Source organism: Trichomycterus rosablanca, chromosome 24, assembly GCF_030014385.1.
Source record: "Trichomycterus rosablanca isolate fTriRos1 chromosome 24, fTriRos1.hap1, whole genome shotgun sequence".
NCBI classification, from domain to species: domain Eukaryota; kingdom Metazoa; phylum Chordata; class Actinopteri; order Siluriformes; family Trichomycteridae; genus Trichomycterus; species Trichomycterus rosablanca.
In genome coordinates, this window is record NC_086011.1 from 11273477 (window position 1) to 11293617 (window position 20141).

General features: G+C 38.0%; 1 protein-coding gene across 6 annotated transcripts in view; it reads right to left on the reverse strand.

The window, feature by feature from the left end:
• Positions 1 to 20141, reverse strand: part of srpk1b (SRSF protein kinase 1b) — a 96087-nt gene that overhangs the window by 46421 nt on the left and 29525 nt on the right. The window contains exon 1 of one of the 6 annotated variants that reach the window (XM_062986603.1): positions 11787 to 11873. The exons of the other annotated variants lie outside the window; for them this stretch is intronic. Within the exon in view, the coding sequence (XP_062842673.1) occupies positions 11787 to 11809 (23 nt within the window). The 5' untranslated portion in view covers positions 11810 to 11873. Of the gene's footprint in view, positions 1 to 11786; positions 11874 to 20141 lie in introns of those variants that run through there. 6 annotated transcript variants of the gene reach the window in all.

The window sequence follows — 20141 nt, forward strand, 5'->3', positions numbered from 1 at the left end:
CCGCCGCTGTTGGATCAGCGCGCCGGCTGGACTGTCTTTTATTTATTTGCATCTTTTTTCCTGTATTGGGTAAGCAAATCTGCTGCGCTAATCTCTTGCGTGTCTGTTAGTTCAATTATTTTAACTAGTCATGGTTTTCTTTAATCTGCTTTGTTCTTTTGTTCTTTGTTTTATACAACCCCTGGCAAAAATTATGGAATCACCACTCTTGGAAGATGTTCTGTCAATTGTTTAATTTTGTAGAAAAAAAATAAATCACAGACATGCCACAAAACTATCATTTTTCAAAATGTCAACCTTCTGGCATTAAGAAACAATAAAAAAAAGAAACAAATATAATAGTTGTGGTCAGTCACAATTGCTTTTTTTAGATCAAGTAGAGGAAAAAAATATGGAATCACTCTGTAATTTGCAGTTTAAAAACAAAACATCTGCAGCAGATTAGATTTGCTAATTATTCTTCAGTTTAAAAAGAGTGCTTACACCTCGGAGAGCTGTTGCACAAAGCAGATTGTCATGAATCATGGTTCCAACACAAGATATGTCAGTTGAAACAAATGAGAGGATTATAAAACTCCTTCAAGAAGATAAATCATTGTGGAATGTCGCAAAAGATGTTGGTTGTTCCCAGTAAGCTGTGTTTAAAATCTGGACCAAGTACAAACAAAATGGGAAGGTTGTAAAAGGGAAGCATACTGGTAGACCAAGTAAGACATCAAAGCATCAAGATAGAAAACTTAAAGCAATATGTCTTGAAAACAGAAAATGCACAACAAAACAAATGAGAAACAAGTGGCCGGAAAGTGGAGTCAATGTCTGTGACTGAACTGTAAGAAATCACCTAAAAGAAATGGGATTTACATACAGAAAAGCCAAACAAAAGCCATCATTAACACCTAAAAAGAAAAGAACAAGGTTAAAGTAGGCTAAAGAAAAGCAATCGTGGACTGTGGGTGACTGGATAAAAGTGATCTTCAGTGATGAATCGCGAATCTGCATTGGGCAAGGTGATGATGCTGGAACTTTTGTTTGGTGTCTGTCCAATGAAATTTATGAAGATAACTGCCTAAAGAAAACATGTTAATTTCCACAGTTGTTGATGATATGGGCCTGCATGTCGGGTAAAGGCACAGGGGAGATGGTCTTCAATAAATGCCAAAGTCCACATTGAAATTTTGGACGCTTTTCTTATTCCATCAGTTGAAAGGATGTTTGGTGATGATGACTTCATTTTTCAAGATGATAATGCATCTTGCCATAGGGCAAAGGACGTGAAAACTTTCCTTCAAGAAAACATATAATGTCAATGGCATGGCCTGCAAATAGTCCGGATCTCAATCCATTTGAAAATCTCTGGTGGAAATTGAAGAAAATGGTCAATGACAAGGTTCCAACCTGCAAAGCTGATCTGGCAACAGCAAGAGACAGTTGAAGGCAGATTGATGAAGAATACTGTTTGTCATTAGTTAACTCCATGCCTCAGAGAGTTTAAACCATTATAAAAGCCAGAGGTGGTGCAACAAAGTAATAATGGTGCAGTGTTTTCTAATGATTCCATAATTTTTTCCTCAGATTTGAGTGATTCCATATTTTTTTCCTCTACTTGATCTAAAAAAAGCAATTGTGACTGACCACAACTATTATATTTGTTTCTTTTTTTATTGTTTCTTAATGCCAGAGGGTTGACAGTTTGAGAAATGATAGTTTTGTGGCATGTCTGTGATTTATTTTTTTTCTACAAAATTAAACAATTGAAAGAACATCTTCCAAGAGTGGTGATTCCATAATTTTTGCCAGGGGTTGTATTTCTTCTAACACAACCCATAGTTAGGGATTCTTACGAACCGGCTGCTATACTCACGCCTAACTGCAGAACAATGTCTTTTGGGTATTATTCGCATAGAGATGCAGACTGCTTATTTTTTACAAAAATCTTTGGTTTAAATACTAATTGCTCTTTGTCATCATTATTACCATGGCATATGATGAGGCTGTTTTTTGCTCATATTGTGTTGCCACCTGATTGTAATGCTAAACCGGTTGTCAAAAAACGACAATTCGCTATTCTTACAGTACTTTGTCGTGCTCTGATTGTTCTTCTGCTTATCATATCGGGTAATGTTCATGTCCAACCTGGCCCTGCTGCTAATACTGAATCCACAAAGGAACTTAGCTCTGATGACTTCTGTAACCGAAGAAATCTGGGATTTTTACATATTAATGTCAGAAGTCTACTGCCAAAAATGGATCAGTTGAAAGTGTGGGTTTATAGTGCAAACCCTGAGGTTCTGGTTATAACAGAATCATGGTTAAGAAAGTCTGTCTCCTACCCTGAAATTTCATTGTCTGTTTAGACAGTATAGATCCTCTAAGGGTGGAGGAGTGGTGATTTTTATAAGAGAAGATCTTCAATGCTCTGTGGCCTTGGCAAAATCCATCCCAAAACAGTATGATCTGTTAGTTCTTAACATCAAGCTTTCAAATAATTATCCTTTGACAGTGGCTGGATGTTATCGCCCTCCCTCAGCCCCAGCCAGTACCCTTGAAGCCTTAAGTAATACTTTATCATCATTTACTAGTTCTGAATTCATTCTTTTAGGGGATCTTAATTGGGATATGTTAAGGCCACCTGATAGAGTATTACAACAATTTGATTCTTTAAATCTCCATCAAATTATATCCCATCCTACTCGGGTTGTTCTAAATAATATTGAAAAGGCCACTTTGATTGACATCATTCTTACAAATTCTCCTTATATGTATGTCAGGAGTGTTCTGCAGTGACATTAGTGATCACTGCTTTACTGCTTGCATTCGAACAAACTGTTCGGTCAAAAAGCCTGTACAGATTAGATATAGGCGAAATTTTAGAAAATTTAATATTCAAGCTTTTTTGCACAATATAGCAAATGTGAAGTGGTCTAGAGTCAGTCTGATCCCCTCTGTTAATGATGCATGGAGCCTGTTTTGTAACATGTTTGGTGCTATTGTTAATAAGCATTCCCCTTTTAAGAAAGTAAGAACAAAAAATTGATATAGCCCTTGGTTTGACCATAAGCTTGCGTAGGGCTAGGTTGTCTAAATCCCCAATCGAATATTTAACATTTAAATAAATCAGAAATAAATCTACGCAGGCTGTTCGAAAGGCCAAAGTTGATTATTTTAAAGAACAGTTCTCTCTTTGTGGTTCTGATCCGAAAAGATTCTGGAAGACGATAAAGGATCTTGAAAATAAACCCTCTACTCAGCTCCCTTTTTCACTTAAGACTGATGGAGGTGTAGTTACTGATAAGGCGCGCATGGTGGATATTTTTAATCAACATTTTATGCAAACTGGGATCAGTATTCCATCTTCTTTAAACTCCATTTCCAAAACTCATGAAATTCCAAATTTGACTGCACCCATTAAACGTCCTGATCCTAAACACACTTTCACTCTTCAGGCTGTGTCAGAGGGTGAGCTCTTAGATGACTTGCTAAAGTTAGACACTAAAAAACCAGCTGGGTCTGATGAGCTGGACCCCTTCTTTTATAGGATAGCAGCTCCCATTATTGCTGCCCCCATTGCATACCTTATAAATCGGTCCTTCTATACAGCAGAGTTCCCACAGGTATGGAAAGCAGCATTAGTACGACCTTCTTTTAAAGGAGGAGATCAGACGGACCGGAACTGTTATAGACCAATTTCTATTCTCCCTTGTATATCAAAAATAACTGAAAAACTTGTAAATAAGCAACTCTCAATTTTTTTGTTTACGTACAATGTTTTATCTGATGCTCAGTCTGGTTTTAGATCTTAGGTCCAACATTATTCTCTTTATACATAAACAACATTGTTTACTCTGTTGAAGACACATTAATCCATCTTTATGCGGACGATACAGTTCTGTATGCTATTGGTCCATCTCCGGAGGCAGTATTTTCATCGCTCCAGAATAGCTTTTTGATGGTCCAACAGGCCTTTTCTAATTTGGATCTTGTGTTAAATACCACCAAGACTAAGGTTATGTGGTTTGGCAAAAGAGGTTCGGTTCACCAAGCAGTCCATGACATCATCACTGTCGATGGGGCTACTTTAAGTCAGGTCTCAGAGTATAAATATTTGGGCATATGGCTAGATAGCACACTGACATTTTCATATCACATTAGTAAATTACAATCTAAGGTTAGATCAAAAATAGGCTCTCTGTATAGAATGCGGGCCTCTCTTAGTCGATCTGCTAAACTGAAACTTGTACAAATGACCATCCTCCCCTTGTTAGATTTTGGTGAGGTTATATACAGGTCAGCTCGAAAAAGTGATCTTCTGAAACTTGTCACTCTGCCATTCGGTTTGCGATAAACACATCACTGTACCCTTTATTCTACTGTGAACTGGCCATCTTTACACACTCGTCGTGCTATTCATCGGTTTATGCTCATATACAAAACCCTGCTTGGTTTGTCTCCTCCCTATTTGTGTCATTTATTGCAAACCTCATCTTCAGTTTATTATACTCGCGCTGCTCATCGTATTTCACTGAAGGTTCCAAAAACGAACACCATTTTTGGTCAGTCATCATTTCAAGTGGCTGCAGCCATAGACTGGAACAAACTGCATAAAAAACTCTAAGACTGGATACATTTATTTCTAAGACAACTTTTAAAAAACAAATTACAGATATCTAAAGAGATACATGCAGCTGTATGACAAATTGATTTTTCTTTTATACTATTGCTGGATGATTCGACTATGTGTTATTGTATTGTGATCATCGTTGTTTGTTTTCAGTGTCTTATGTAAATTTGTTTGTATGATTGTTCCTCAAGAGGCTTTGCCTTTTGCCAGGCCGCCATTGTAAATAAGAAGCAGTTCTTAATGACTTGCCTGGTTAAATAAAGGTTAAATAAAATAAAAATGCCACTTAAAACCTTACTGTGCAAAAAAAAAAAAAAAAAAGCCTTATGTTGACCATGTCCAGAAGCGGCGTCAACTTCTCTGGGCTCGGAGGCATCTAGGATGGACCATCACACAGTGGAAATGTGTGGTCACATTTGTGGTCAGATGAATCAGCATTCCATGTCTTTTTTTGGTAAAAAATGGATGCTGTGTGCTCCGGACCAAAGACGAAAGAAAGAAGAAAGAATTTAATTGTACTGTACACCTGTATATGTATATATGACAAATAAAGTATATCTTCTTCTTCTTCTAACAAGACAATGCTAAACCACATGCTGCACACATGACAAAGGAAGAAAAGGGTCTAGCCTGCCTGCAGTCCTGACCTGTCCCCAATAGAGAATGTGTGGAGAATTTTGAAACAGAAAATGCGGAGGCGACGACCCCGTACTGTTGCACATCTTAAGACGTGTTTGCAGGAAGAATTCGACAAAATAAAACCTGAAACACTAAATCGCTTGGTATCCTCGGTGCCACAACGTCTTTTAAGTGTGGTGAAAAGAAATGGCAACATTACAAAGTGGTAAATGCTTTACTGTCCCAACTTATTTTCGAATGTGTTGCAGGTCTGAAATGCAGGAATGGATGTTTATTAATAAATTAAATAAAGTTGACCAGACAAAACATGCAATATCTCAGGTTCATACTGGCTGCAATGAAATAAAAGTCAAAGTAAATGTAAGAATCTCGGTGCTTTTTATTATTTGCATTTTCCATGCTGTCCCAGGCAAAAGTACATCAGTTGCTAAGTTCGCCAGTTCAGGATACTAATACTACAGGCAGCTAAAACTATTGATGTAGATTGCTTATCGGCATCTGTGGTCTCGAAAGGGATGGCCTCGCTAGTGGAGTCCTTGGCTAAAACAACGCAGTCATTGACTGGGCACTACTCAAAACTATTTAAGGCAGAATGCTTGTCTGACAGTCTGTCAGTAAGAAATAAAATTCTTTTATCACCCTAAGATGTCTCTGAGCCCCAAAATTATGTGATTCACAGCCTGACTTAAGTTGAAGTATCTCTAAAAACTGCTGGGGAGTTTGACTGAAATTACTTTTATAACAACTAAGTGATTTGAATGGAGATGTAGATCTTTCTTAGGTGATACAGTGTGCAGAAACGGTCTTAAATACTGACTTATCTTTACAAATCCTGTGTGCATTTGGCAGGCCACAATGAAGTTGCAATACAGACAATAATATTTTTTGCATTGATCACTTTAGTCATGAATATTGCAACTACTACACATTAAAAACTATAAACTTCCCACCATTGGATATAGTCAAAATGCCCAGCCTTATTTTGAAGATTCCCACCTCTAACCTAAAGTCATTTAAATTGTTTTATTGATTAATTTATTAAATTAAATTACAATTATCCACCAGGTGTAAAATGTGCAGATGAATATTATAAGAGATTAATCAACAAAGGTTGCTAAACATGCATTCAATCTCAGTAGATTACACAACAAGGATTACATTGTAACTTCTGACAGTATTTAGCACAGATGGCAAGATAAGTCACCTCTGTAAATACAGTAAGTGTATGCTCTCAGGATAGATGCTTCGTGCCTGTGTGTAGAAAAACACATTTTCGGGCTGCTGAAAACAAGATTACAGCTTTCTGTCACATAATGACAACAGAGACGCAGTGGAAAAAGTTTGCCCACTGCTTGATGAGAATCACCATGAGTGTTCCTATTCACCACTTTCAACACAACAAAACTTGCTGTCCATCGCCTACATTCCTTGCATTTTATTATGGTGAGTCTGCCCCTCACTCCCACATACTGTTTGGTAATCAACATTGCTGATCTTACATAACTTTTTTTTAAAACACATTACATTGTTACACATTCATTTTACATTGTTACACATTCATTCAAGTAGCGAGCGATCAAAGTGTTTGTGCGCTGATGTGCAGGGTAAAATCAAAGAGGAAAAATAAATGAATCTGAATGGATTTGGCAACACGAATAGCATGGATTGTTCTATAGTGAGCTGGAGGTTAATTAATAATTTTTCAATGCAGCGTGTTTTGTAGAGGACGATCAAATCAGAAATACTGTAAAACGTGTGTGTGCCGGTGTTTTCTGATATAAACTATATTAATTAAGCCCCTGTCCCACCTGTTTACACTCCTCTTCTGCGTTTCCCCTCACGCTGTATCCTGCGTTCTCATTGGCTGTTCCACATGTCACCCATTCCCAGTCGCACATCTCAGATCAGATATCTGACGCGCTAGAAAACTTGATCCAGTCGCCGAGCAGTCAGCGAGCCGGTCGGATCGAGTTGTTGGGTAGTTCACACTTAACGCAGCAACGTGCACTAGGCACACCGTATCGGATGTTTAGTATCGGAGCCTCGTTTGCGAGTACGAGTACAAGTTAATGAGCGCGGTATCGGGCAAATACCTGATACCAGTATCGGTACTCGTGCATCTCTAAAATCTGCATTTTAAGGCTTCATTTACGCTAAAAGTGGGGGTTTTTTGAGGGTCAGGATGTAAAGATATATGTAAAAGTGATCTTTGAGAACAGATATCAGAAAGCAATTTTGAAATACTAGGAATGGCATAGGTACTATTTTATTCTGATGCAGAGTCCAACTTGATATTTGCCTAATCACAATGATTATACAATTTTAATATTTTATATTTGTAAAGGCAATATTATGTCATGACTAAAACATGTACAACAATAAAGGTTACACATCAAACCAAATTCTTTTTTCAATTTCAATTTCAATTCTTTCATTTAGTCTACACTAATTTAAAATTTGGCATTATTAATCATTTTTTTCATTTAACCAGGCAAGTAATTAAGAACAAATTTTCATTTACAATGGCGGACTGGCAAGCAGCAAAGGCCACTTTGTAAAATGACAATAAAGAAGGAGGATAGCAAAGCAACACACATGCACACACACGCACACACACAATATAATACAAATATTATATATATATATATATATATAAAAAAAGACATAATATAAGACAAATATAATAAGCACACGATGGTCCTAAATTACAAATATCAATAAAAATGTTCTTTAAATATTACTTAAAATAAGAAATTGAGATGAATGAGTCCAGTTTGAGTGCACTTTGCAATGTGTTTCAGCCACGTGCGGCAAGAGTAAAATGAAAAGGAGCCATAAGAATTGTTGTTTTTGGGACTATCAGGTTATTTACAGGTTATTTACTTTCCATGTTACCACACAGCAAGACCCAGCAGAAAACAACCAGGAGCGTGAAGTATCATGGTCTTGCATCTTCTTGCTTCTCCGTTTAAGTATTTTATTTACATAGCAAGTGTCAAAAAATAGTTACATTATGGTACAATACAATTTATCACTAGAAGTCTTTTATGGTTCTGCAATTATTTGACCTTCATGACCATCATGCAAATCAACTGCGTTACTGCCAGTCCGAGAATAAGTACTTTTCTGATCTACCAGTCCCATGGCATGTCATCTACTTGCTTAACTGAATGCTTCTTTAATTTGAAATCATAGAGTTTTTGTACAACCACAAGTTGATTACAATTGTAAATAAGAATGTGTTCACAGAAGAAAACCTAAATGATTGGGTGTTTATAGAAAAAGTTTTAAAAGGTTGTATTTTTAAGGTAACTTTATGGATTTATATATTTATTTATTTATTTATATATATATTTTTTTCTTTATGCATTTTCTCCCCTTTTTCTCCCTTTTTAGCGCGTCCAATTGCCCGATTGCGTCATGCTTTCCTCCACCAATGCCGATCCCGAACGAAGAAGAACGAGAACGAAGCACAGGGCACAAGGGCAGCATGTATGCATGGGTATGCATCTTATCACCTACACTTTGATGAGTGCAGTGCAGCTCAGCGTTGTGTACAGAGAGACACACCCTGAGAGCACTCTTTTCTCATCTCTGTGCAGGCACCATCAATCAGCCAGCAGACGTAATTGCACCAGTTATTAGAAAGAGACCCCATACGGCTTAGTCCCGCCCATTTCTGAACAACAGGTCAATCGTTGTTCATGTGGCCGCTCAGCCTTAGCCGGCAGGCAAAGCTGAGATTCGATATGATGTATTCAAGATCCCAGCTCTGGTTCCAGCGTGTGTTTTTACCGCTGCGCCACCTGAGCGGCCATTTTTATGGATTTTTAACCTGCTCACTGAGATGTTAACTTATGTTTGTAAGCGCTGGCTTTTTGGTACAATTAGAACAAATTAAGAGAGTATGGAAAATACAATTAAAAAAGCAGTTTGTTTCATTGCAGACGATATGATATTTTATGTTTTGTCTGGTCAACTTCATTTAATTTGTTATTATACAGGGTGAGTCAAAAGTCGCAGGACACTCTTATTTCAGAAACAAAAGGGAAAATGGCATATCTGAATACCCCAGCAAGTAATGGGTGAGGGGGCCTATCTTTTAGGCTATATTCAGAACATGGCCGCCATCTTGAAAGCTGCCATATTGGATCAAGGGCAAGTTTTTCCAATGGGAAGGTGGTCATGTAGCATATCAAAGAAGAAAATTGATTGCTGCAATCAGATTTGCAATATCTCTTGAGGTTCAAAAGTTATCAACACAGAAATTTCTAAACTTTTGTTGTTCGTTACAGGTAACTGAAGATGGAATTGACAAAAGAAGAGAGGATTGAATTGATTCTGATGTCCGGGGAAAGCAGCTGCCGTATGATAGCCACAGACTTCAACAATTGACACAACAACGACACCCGTCGTGGTCCTGTGGAATGGCCACCCAGATCACCCGACCTCACACCACTCGACTTTTATCTCTGGGGTCATCTCAAACAAATTGTGTATGCTGAGAAAATCCGCAACAAACACCACCTTCAGCACCGCATCGTGGAGGCTTGTGACAGCATTTCTCCAGAGATTCTCATGCAGGTTTATAACGATTGGATCCAGCGCCTTCAGCTCTGTGTTCAGCACCAGGGACAACACATTGAACGCGTCAAATAGCTGTGCATCACAGGGAACGTTCTCGGTTGTTGTTGCAACTTTCTGTGTTGATAACTTTTGAACCACACGAGATTAGTGATGGACAATAATTCAATATCGATATATGTCGCGATAGAAAATGTTTCAATAACGGTGATATGATTTTTTTAACAAATTCGATCGATATACATTACGTCAGTGCGTGATGACATACGCCACAGGCACGAAGCCAGTGGTGGCCAAGGCCACCGTACATGAATCTTCGGCCAAAAAAGAGGTTTACAGATACAGCCATCCAATTTTGGTGTTCTTGGCAGTTTTTCTGACATTTGTATTATTCATATCGATATCAGAATTATATTGTATTGACCAAAATTAGGAGTTATATCGTGATATAAATTTTTGCCATATCGTCCAGCCCTACATGAGATATTGCAAATCTGATTGCGGCAATCGATTTTCTTTTATATACTACATGACCACCTTCCCATTGGAAAAACTTGCCCTTGATCCAATATGGCGGCTTTCAAGATGGCGGCCATGTTCCGGACATAGCCTAAAAGATAGGCCCCCTCACCCATTACTTGCTGGGGTATTCAGATATGTCATTTTCCCTTTCGTTTCTTAGATAAAAGAGTGTCCTGCGACTTTTGACTCACCCTGTACATCCATTTCTGCATTTCAGACCTGCAACACAGTCCAAGAAAAGGTGGGACAGGGACAATTTAGGGCTAGTAATCAGCCTACAATACAGGGTTACATTTACAAATGCCACCTAAAACTTTGCTGTGCATCCAGCATCCAGTTCTCTGAGCTCCAAGGTATCTGAAATGGACAATTACACAGTGACAAATCAGTATTTCAGAGCATTTTAAAAGAAATGGATCCTGTGTGCTCCAGACCAAATACGAAAAGGACCATCCAGATTGTTATCAGCAACAAGTCCAAAAGCCAGGGTCTGTCATCAAGACGACATCTTTTCCAGGGGCACTGCATTTTTCAGCAAGACAATGCAAAAACACATGCTGCACATGTTACAAAGGCATGTCTACAAAAGAAGAAGGTACTGGACTGGCTTGCCTGCAGTACTGACTTTTTTCGTCACACAATTATCCACACATTCTCTACTGGAGACAACAACAACCCTGTACTGTTGCACACTTTAAGATGCGTTTGCAGGAAGAATGAGAGAAAATAACACCTCACTGCTCATTATCCTTGGTGTTAAAAGGTCTTTTAGGTGTTGTGAGAAGGAATGGAAACATTACATTATAAGTGGCAAACGCTTTACTGTCGCAGCGTTTTTGGAGTTGTAGGCCTGAAATGCAGGAATAGATGACTATTAACAAATACAACAAAGTTGACCAAACAAAACCTAAAATAAGTCTTGGGTTCATACTGTCTGCAATGAAATAAGTGTCAATATAAGAAACATTGCATTTTTTATTTGCATTTTTCCATTCTGTCCCAACTGATTTGGGGTTGTATGTCTATTGACACTATAGTAGCTTGTGAGAGTCCAGTCACACTAGTAAAAAAAATGAGTGTGTGTGCCCAGTTGGAGTTTATTTATCTATATTTTCAACATTCTACATCAACGACATGTTACTGCAATAAACATGTGCTTTTGGCACATAGATGTCCAGATAGTCCAGAAAGTCCAGATAGTATTTTTTTACAGAAAAGCAGAACATGAAACTCGTGTTAGAATTGCCCACCCCTAGTTATTTCTACTACTCACACCATTTAGTCATAAACAACTTTAAAACTGAAGTTCCTAAATGACAAACCAAATCTACATGGCCAGCATTTGCAAAATAAAACACTGCTCTGTGTAATGGACCTATACAGATAGAGCTTAAGCTGAGAGAGGCAGAGACGCTGGGCTTACCTACAGGACGCTCGGATGCCCATCAGGTATGGATGTGGCAAAGGCTTGCAGGTAAGAGCCTAAGCCATTAAACCAGAAGCAGTGGCTGCAGCTCATGCACTGAAATACAGCAACAAAGAGAGAAAAGCTACTTCTCTCTCTCTCTCTCTCTCTCTCTCTCTCGCATTGGCTCTGCTGGCATCAGCAATGAAAGCCCACCCCTTCTCTCACAGCCTAATACTCTGATAGGTTGGAGAAGACTGGCACTGCATTGCAGGTAAAGAAAAAAAAAACATCCTCTTAATTGCTACATCAGAACTGCATGGCGCCTTAATGTTTTACCATTAGGAATTTGTTTTATTGTTTGTCTTTTTCAGTTAATCCTATTTTCCTTTTACACATTTGTTTTTTTCTCGTGCCCATCTGGCCTGCAATCTCTACATTTTTGTCTGGCTTTCCTTTGTTTTTATCACCTTTGTTATTTACTTTTTGCCATTTAAACTGTCTTATTAGGTAAACACTTTGACATTACCTGTAGAAACAGGTAAGGACAAAGGTTTACATACACTAGGCACTCAGATGGCACAGCAGTCCAATTCTCTAGCCTACTAGTGAGGAGTTCAAATCTTAAGACAGTGTTGTGAGTTCTGCAACTGTTTTTTTTAACTAAATATTTGGAAAAAATACTTTTATCTAAAAATCTGATTGGTCAAAAATATCTTAACAGACTCTCCATAATGTAATTTTGTGGCATAACCACCCAAGCACAAGCAGTGGTTAGTAATTTTTCTACAGCTGGGATGGCAAACTAAGCTAGTTTGGTATCCTGCCAAGGTCATTGAAAGGCTTAAGAGGAAAACTGTCTAGATGTTTAGGTGTCACAAAAAAGACACCAAGAGCAAGTGTTGTTACAGACCTAAAAGGGTTTGCCAAATTTGGCTGCAATCACATGATGCACAACAAAACTGCTTTTGCGTGGTTAAGCCGTTGTTTCCTACGGAGTGAGGCAGTACCAACGCACAACTGTTTCTTGTTGTACATCCCTGTAAATCAGCCTTAAACGGAGAATGACAATGTGAGATAAAATATGACATGTTGACTATGAAACTGTTGACTATGAAACTGTAAAATAGGAAGACCAGGTTTAGATGTAGACAACAAGTTCCAATCCTGGAATTGTCGTAGTTTTGAGGGTCGCCCTTTGAGTTTAAATCGCCCTTAGATTAACAAAGCAATTAAGTTTCATTACCCCACTTTATTCTTTTGCTGACTATGTTTTCACCATTGCCAAGTTTTAAGGTTTTAAAATGCATTTAATATAAAACGGCATCTGAATACAGTGTCAATACTGTTAGTCAATATTGTCAAAAGTGTTTATTATTTTAAGCTTGGTTCTTCGTGGAAAAGCCAGCAGAAAAAGATTGTTGTGTATCATGTGAATCTCTTAAACGTGCATCATGTGAATCTCTTCAATATGTGCGTGCAATGGAAAATGCTCATTATGTTTAAAACATATACATAGTTGACTGAGCTGCACAGTGCTTGGTACTTAGCCCCAACAACACATTCAAGACAAACTAAATGGCCATGGCTTATTCCCAAGCACCACAGCTCAACCTTACTAATGTTCTTGTAATTAGAGGCTAGATAGAGGGATTCCTCACTGTATGTCCCTCTTCCATCTGTTTCTCATTCACAGCAGCAGCAGGTTGCAGACACAGATCTCTTGTTTAAAGTGAATCAGAAACACTCATTCTAGATCCTTGTACTGAACTTGTGTCTTTCCACAGAAGCACTTCATGCTGCTTGGCAAGGCCACCTACTGCATAGAAAGAGCTAGTACAACTTTTTACTGAATCGAGGCTTTATTGTAGAATCGGGGGTCTACTATGGAAAAAACATAAATGCTGTCAGTCATGGCAGAAATTATGCTTTATCAGCAGATGTTAGTCATCATGTCTTATGAAGGCATATTAATGATGAAATGATTAACCGATTACTGACAAAGAAGTCGATGTTTAATAAATGCTGTCGGTTAAGAAGTCCTTTCAATTTATTTCCAACAGCTGGCAGTTAATATTTATTTTGGGATTGGGGCTGGAGATCTGTCACACACCTCAGCCCTACTAATGGTATAATCTGGTGTGCTATCAGCATAGCCACACTGTTGGATATGTGCACATTTGTGCATTCCCCGTGAGAAAAGCATACTTCGATAGTAATTAAATTCCGTATTCCGCAAATGAATGTCTAAAACATTGTTTTTAAACAAATGTGATTTACATATTTAGTCCAAACAAAAACACTGCCTTAAACAACTCATCCAGGAGACAAAAAAGACCCAAATGAACAACTAAACAACTAAAGGCCTCAATTGCCGCAGTTAAGGTCATTGTACATCATTTCAAAATAAGAAAGCCACTGGACAAAATTGGCATCCATGGGAGTATTACAAGGTGCAAACCACTGCTGACAAAAAGAACACAAAGAATCATCTCATAATTGCCAAAAACATCAAGATGACCCCCAAAGCTTACGGGATAATATTCTGTGCACTGATGAGTCAAGGTGGAACATGAGTCCTGTTACATCTGGCATAAAGGTAATACTGCAACTGCATGTAGGGATTAAATAAGAGTGGCATGGTAGTATTAACGAAATATCCTGCTATTCTAAATACATAATTTTCCTCGTGGTTCATCATCAATCACTACTCAATTTGGGCAGATAATCCATCAGACTGGATAGAAAGCATGTGTGAACAGCATCTTTTGGTCTCTGCATAGATGTTTCATGGAGTCTGGGCTTTGGCTGAGCTACTCAAGAATATTAATAGATTTGCCCAGAGGCTACTCACAAGGCTCATCCATCCCTCAGTTCTTACCAGTCCAAATGGACAATAGGTAAGGCCCTACCTAATCCACAGCCATGAAAATCGCATCACAGACTGTGAAATAAGCTGTTTCCTGTGTAATATGCAATTTGATGTGAAATTTTAAATGTAAGGTTTGTGTTTACCAATTTACGTTTTTCATTTGTGCAGCATTCAAGTGCATCACGCTTACTGGTTAATTTGCACTATAAGGGGTCCTGGTGTAACCCAGCGTCTTTAGACTTTGCCGAGTTTATAAAGTAAGAAATAAACTGTATATAGACAGACCGATAACTATCAGAAGCATAATATTTTACTGACTTGTTCTTTTGAGGCGCAGCACAGACTACAGAGAGACGATCACATGTATGACGAAGCACACTTTTCCATTGATTATTTAATCCCCAAAGAGACAAAATGCACTCAATATGTTTGTTTGTTTTATTAGGATTTTAACATCATGTTTTACACTTCGGTTCCATTCATGACAGAAACGGTAGTTACTAGTTATACAAGGTTCATCAGTTCACAAGTTTTAATATCAAACACAGTCATGGACAATTTTGTATCTCCAATTCACCTCACTTGCATGTTTTTGGACTGTGGAAGGAAACCAGAGCTCCCGAAGGAAACCCACGCAGACACGGGGAGAACATGCAAACTCCACACAGAAAGGACCCAAACCGCCCCGCGACCTGGGGATCGAACCCAGGACCTTCTTGCTGTGAGGTAACAGTGCTAACCACTGAGCCAGCGTGCCACACGCACTCAATACATAAACACATACATCAAACATTGTCAGCACACTAGACCACAAAAAAGTCTGTTACACTAGCAATCATACGGCAATTTAGTTAGCAATCAGTTAGTTAAAATGCCCAAGATGTCGAAAGCAGCTAAGCACACCAGTTGGGTAGCCGAGTTTGGAAAACTCCCAACCAATTACCCCAACCGCTGAAATATCTAGGTTTAACTATTTAGATAGGTTGTGCGGTGCATTGTAGCTTTCATTTATTCTATCATTTAATTTATGAGTGTTATTTAATGACTGCTTTGAAATGTGGCACTTTAAAAAAAAAAAAATAACATGAAATTTGTGATTTTTGAAAAACGAGCCCCGAAACTGGAATATGCAAGAAGGAATTTGGACAGGCCAGCAGAGTTCTATGGAGTAACAAATAAAAGGGAACTGTTTGATCACATGGATCAGGGGTCTGTCTGGCACAAGAGGGAGGTCTTCTAGCTCTAAGACAAGGCATATAACCATAAGAACACTATCCACACAGTCAAGCATAGAAGTGGGTCAGTGATGATGTGACAATGCTACTTCAAACAGGGGGTAATAATATGGAGTCATCCTTTTAATTAAATCTAATGCATATAATTTACAAATGTGACAAATAATTTGTTGGCACATTAAGTTGGAATTGTTTTAGTAAGGTTGCCAGAATTCAGTCATGGCAAAATCAGGCATTATGGAAGATGTTTTAGAGTAATTTCTAACCATTTAATTTCAAACCTGACATAGTGTAGCCTTAAATTTCAATATCATGCACCTGTGTCAGTGACATGTCCAGATCATACATGGAAAACTAGGCTAAATACTGCTTGTTTAAGAAATAAACAACAATTTATTGTTTTTACACTGTATCCCTTCAAAGTGGTGATGTATTACACCAGGGGTGTCAAACTCATTTTCACCGAGGGCCACATCAGCATTATTGTGGCCCTCAAAGGGCCGATTGTAACGTATTCTGCTGTGATTGCAGTCTGTTGTTTTTCTTGGAGGCTGAATTCTGCATTTATATTGTCCTCCTTTACCACAGACACGGCCTCATAACACAAGTCATTACGCACCGTTTTTCTTCCTGAAATACAAACTTCATTAAACTTTCATAACATTTCCTCGTTCAGCTTAATTTTTTTACTTATGTTTTTGTACATTTTGGGATTATGTGTAAATATTTCTTAACATCTACTGGTGGGATGCGGTAACTTTGCAGGTCACAAAATCAACATTTATGTAAAAATACAAACAATAAAAACAATAAAGAACTTAATACAGTACAAGCACACAGCTGTAGTTAAGTGTTACATCTGGTACAATATGAGCTTTAACCAAACGTAAAATAGCGCTAACGAGTTAGCATTTTGTGTAAAGATACTAATTGCTATAGTAACGGTAACAACAGTATTTCATTACGGTAAATTTGTAACTAAAACGCTGTGATATACTCACTAAACATTTACAAACAACTGAGAATATAAACGCCACTACTTACAGACGATGCTTTGGTATTATATTGCAAGATAATTATTTGTATTTATTTATTATTGTTTACATTACTGACTACGCTACCCCGCGTTCTTTTGCCGTAAAAGTCACATGGCTTCTCAGTAAAGGTCAAAGTTAGTTGCCATGACTACGATGCCACCGGTTGCCGTTTAAAGGCGCAGTAAGTAAGTAAGTAAGTAACATTTATTTAAAGGCGCAGGTGTCCCATTAAATTATAAGTGCGTCTCTGTAACGACTCGAACCATCACAACAATCATAGTCGTTTAAGCTCTCGCGGGCCACATAAAATGACGTGGCGGGCCGGATCTGGCCCGCGGGCCGTGAGTTTGACACCCCTGTATTACACTAATAGCACATTTGTTACAGGTTGTTATTATAAAATGTTAAAAGAGAAAAATCTTAAGATTAAAATTTTACACTAAAAGTATTAATATATAATCAATAACTACTTAGAATGTGTATATGTGATATGCTTAAGGCATGATTGCCAGTAGTCATCTTCCAATATTCCAAGAATACTGTTAAAATGGAATGTAGCTGGAAAGTGATGAGAAGTGCGTCAATTACATTGTATCACATCCAAAACCCAGTTCTAGCTGGTTTAGACCTGTTCCTATGTTCTATCTAAGAAACCTCTGTTAACACTTAAATCGTCCACTGTCCTGCCAGGTCACTGATGGGAGTATAAAGGGTGATTATTTTCTATTCTTCTTATCACACTCACCTTTGTCAGTGCAATCCTTCTCTGGAGACAAGAGCAAAACTTATTTATAATAAACTCGAGTACATTTTAGTCAATAAAGAGTTTAAAGTAAAACACATGTATTATAATGACTAGAGATGCATGAGTACGGATACTGGTATCGGGTATTAGCCCGATACCGCGCTCATTAACTCGTACTCGCAAACGAGGCTCCGATACTAAACATCCGATACCTTGTGCCTAGTCCACGTTGCTGTGTTAACGCAGGGATTTTCAACCTGTGTGGGGAAGGGGGGGACAATGTGAGTTCCTTCTACTAATAGGGGCTATTTAAAGCTATTGGTTAGTGAGTAGCATATACAATATAAAGCTATAGTGTTTACAGGAGAGTTGCCTTAATTAAGTTATTTCATTGAGAAAACAATGTAAATAACTGCTCTTCATATCTTCTTCGTTACTTCGTGGCCTTGTCACAGACTGCTAATATACAAAGATGTAATAAAAATAAAAAAATACAACATTTAGTGCGCCAGCAAGGGTGTCAATTTTCTGAATTGCAGCAAAAGTTGTTGTAACAATTGAACTGCATTACTTTTTTAATAAAATATCGAGCCCTCAAATTCCTAATATTGACTTAAATCAAATGGCTTTTTTTTGATAGGATGGTGCATAAATGATGTTCATATTCATGACTAAGCTTTAATGCAAAACAGTAGACACAACCAAACCAAAACAAACCCCTACAACAGGACAATCAAGCAGATTTAGATCGAGTCAGCAGATTCATATAGCAAAGACATTAGTATAAATTTTATGGAAACTTTGCTTTACCAGCACACATCACACAGCCACACTTCTGCCACCCAAAAGTCAGTACCTTGGCAGCCAACTGAGCTCATCAAAAATACATCTGCTTATTAAGTAAAAATAAAACCATTCCATTACTGTAGCTTTGCTTAGCTCTGTTACACACACACACACACACACACACACAAAAACACTCACTTGCACCTACCTACTTGCCAGCTTTACCACAAGTGTTGATTGCAACAATCCAGTCCAGGACCCTCATAGCATGAGCGTGGAACAGGATGGATTAGCCAGAGCCTTTACCGTTATATTTCTTAGCATCCTTAATTTCTTTTTTCCCCCCTCTGTATTATTTTTAAGTATGGCTGCCTGTTAGCTTCAGCACTTCTAAGTATCACTGAAAACAGTGTGATGAAAAGCAGGGCTTGAGAGGGAGGAGGAAAAGGAGGTGGCAAATGGGTGGGTAACTGACATCTGAACTGGCCATTGAACTGGCACACCTACCCACACCTTACATTAGTAAATGCATCCAAACTTGTCAGAGAACAGCATAAACAAACACACAGACACTGTAGCTGTATTGAGTGCAATGCAGAAATAGCTGATTTCAGCAGTTTGTACTAATAATGCCTAGCTAACTAGAATTTGTATGCCCATCATGTCTTCTTAAGTTGCTCACACTGTTCAGCACATCAATTTCACCAGTTGCCAGTCAATGAGCCTCCAATGTTTTTGAAATACTCCACAACCAGCATCACTCCCCAACAACTAAATGCAAGCCAAATTATTAAAAATAGGCAATTTGAGGAGGAACACTGAAACACTTATAAAAAGTTATCCTATTTCAAAGTATCAGGAGAGCCACAGAGCAGAACACCTGTATTTTAAATCATTGCATAATTAGAAATCAAGAAAAAGCTTCTCTGTCTAAAGCAGGAAGCACCTGTACTGTATCCATGGTGTGAAAAGAAATTATCATTGACTACAGGAAGCATAATCCTCATCACAGTTGCATTCATGGAAAAACTTTTGGATGAACAGACTGCATATGAACACATAGTTAAACAGATAGAAGAGCTTTTTTCTTTTTTTTTTTAAAAATCGTTAAATGTGCACTGCTGTTTGCCAAACTTTTTGTAGGTCAGTTTTTCAAATGACAACATTCAAATAAGTTAGTGGTCATCAGTGGAGAATCGTTTTCATCCACTGCTGGTCTGTACTCTAGCTTTTTTGTCTCCAATGTCTACTGTTTCTTATAACCTGCTGTCTTTAAAATGTTAAAAATGGAAGCAACTTCATGCTTACTGTATCCCGCTGCCAGTTGTTCCTAAATCAAACCATTCTTTTCCTCACTCAAAACTCCCAACCAATTCTGTGGACGCGGAGTGGGGGTGGGGTGTGGTAGGGTATCAAAACACAGAGGAGAATTTTCATCTTTAAGATGTCGCTAAATGTTTAAGTTTACATCCCAACATTAAGGTAGGCTGTGCTGTGTATTGTAGCTTCAATCATTCAATTTATGATAGTAATTTAATGACTGCTGTGAAATGTGTAACTTTTCTCAAAAAATTTATGAAATCTGTGATTTAAAAAAAAAAAATGAGGTCCATGAAATTACTAATAAAGTAGAATAAAATGGTTACCATAATTATAGGCTCTATGCACGACTGTCTTCCGGGTTCTCGTATACTGGCA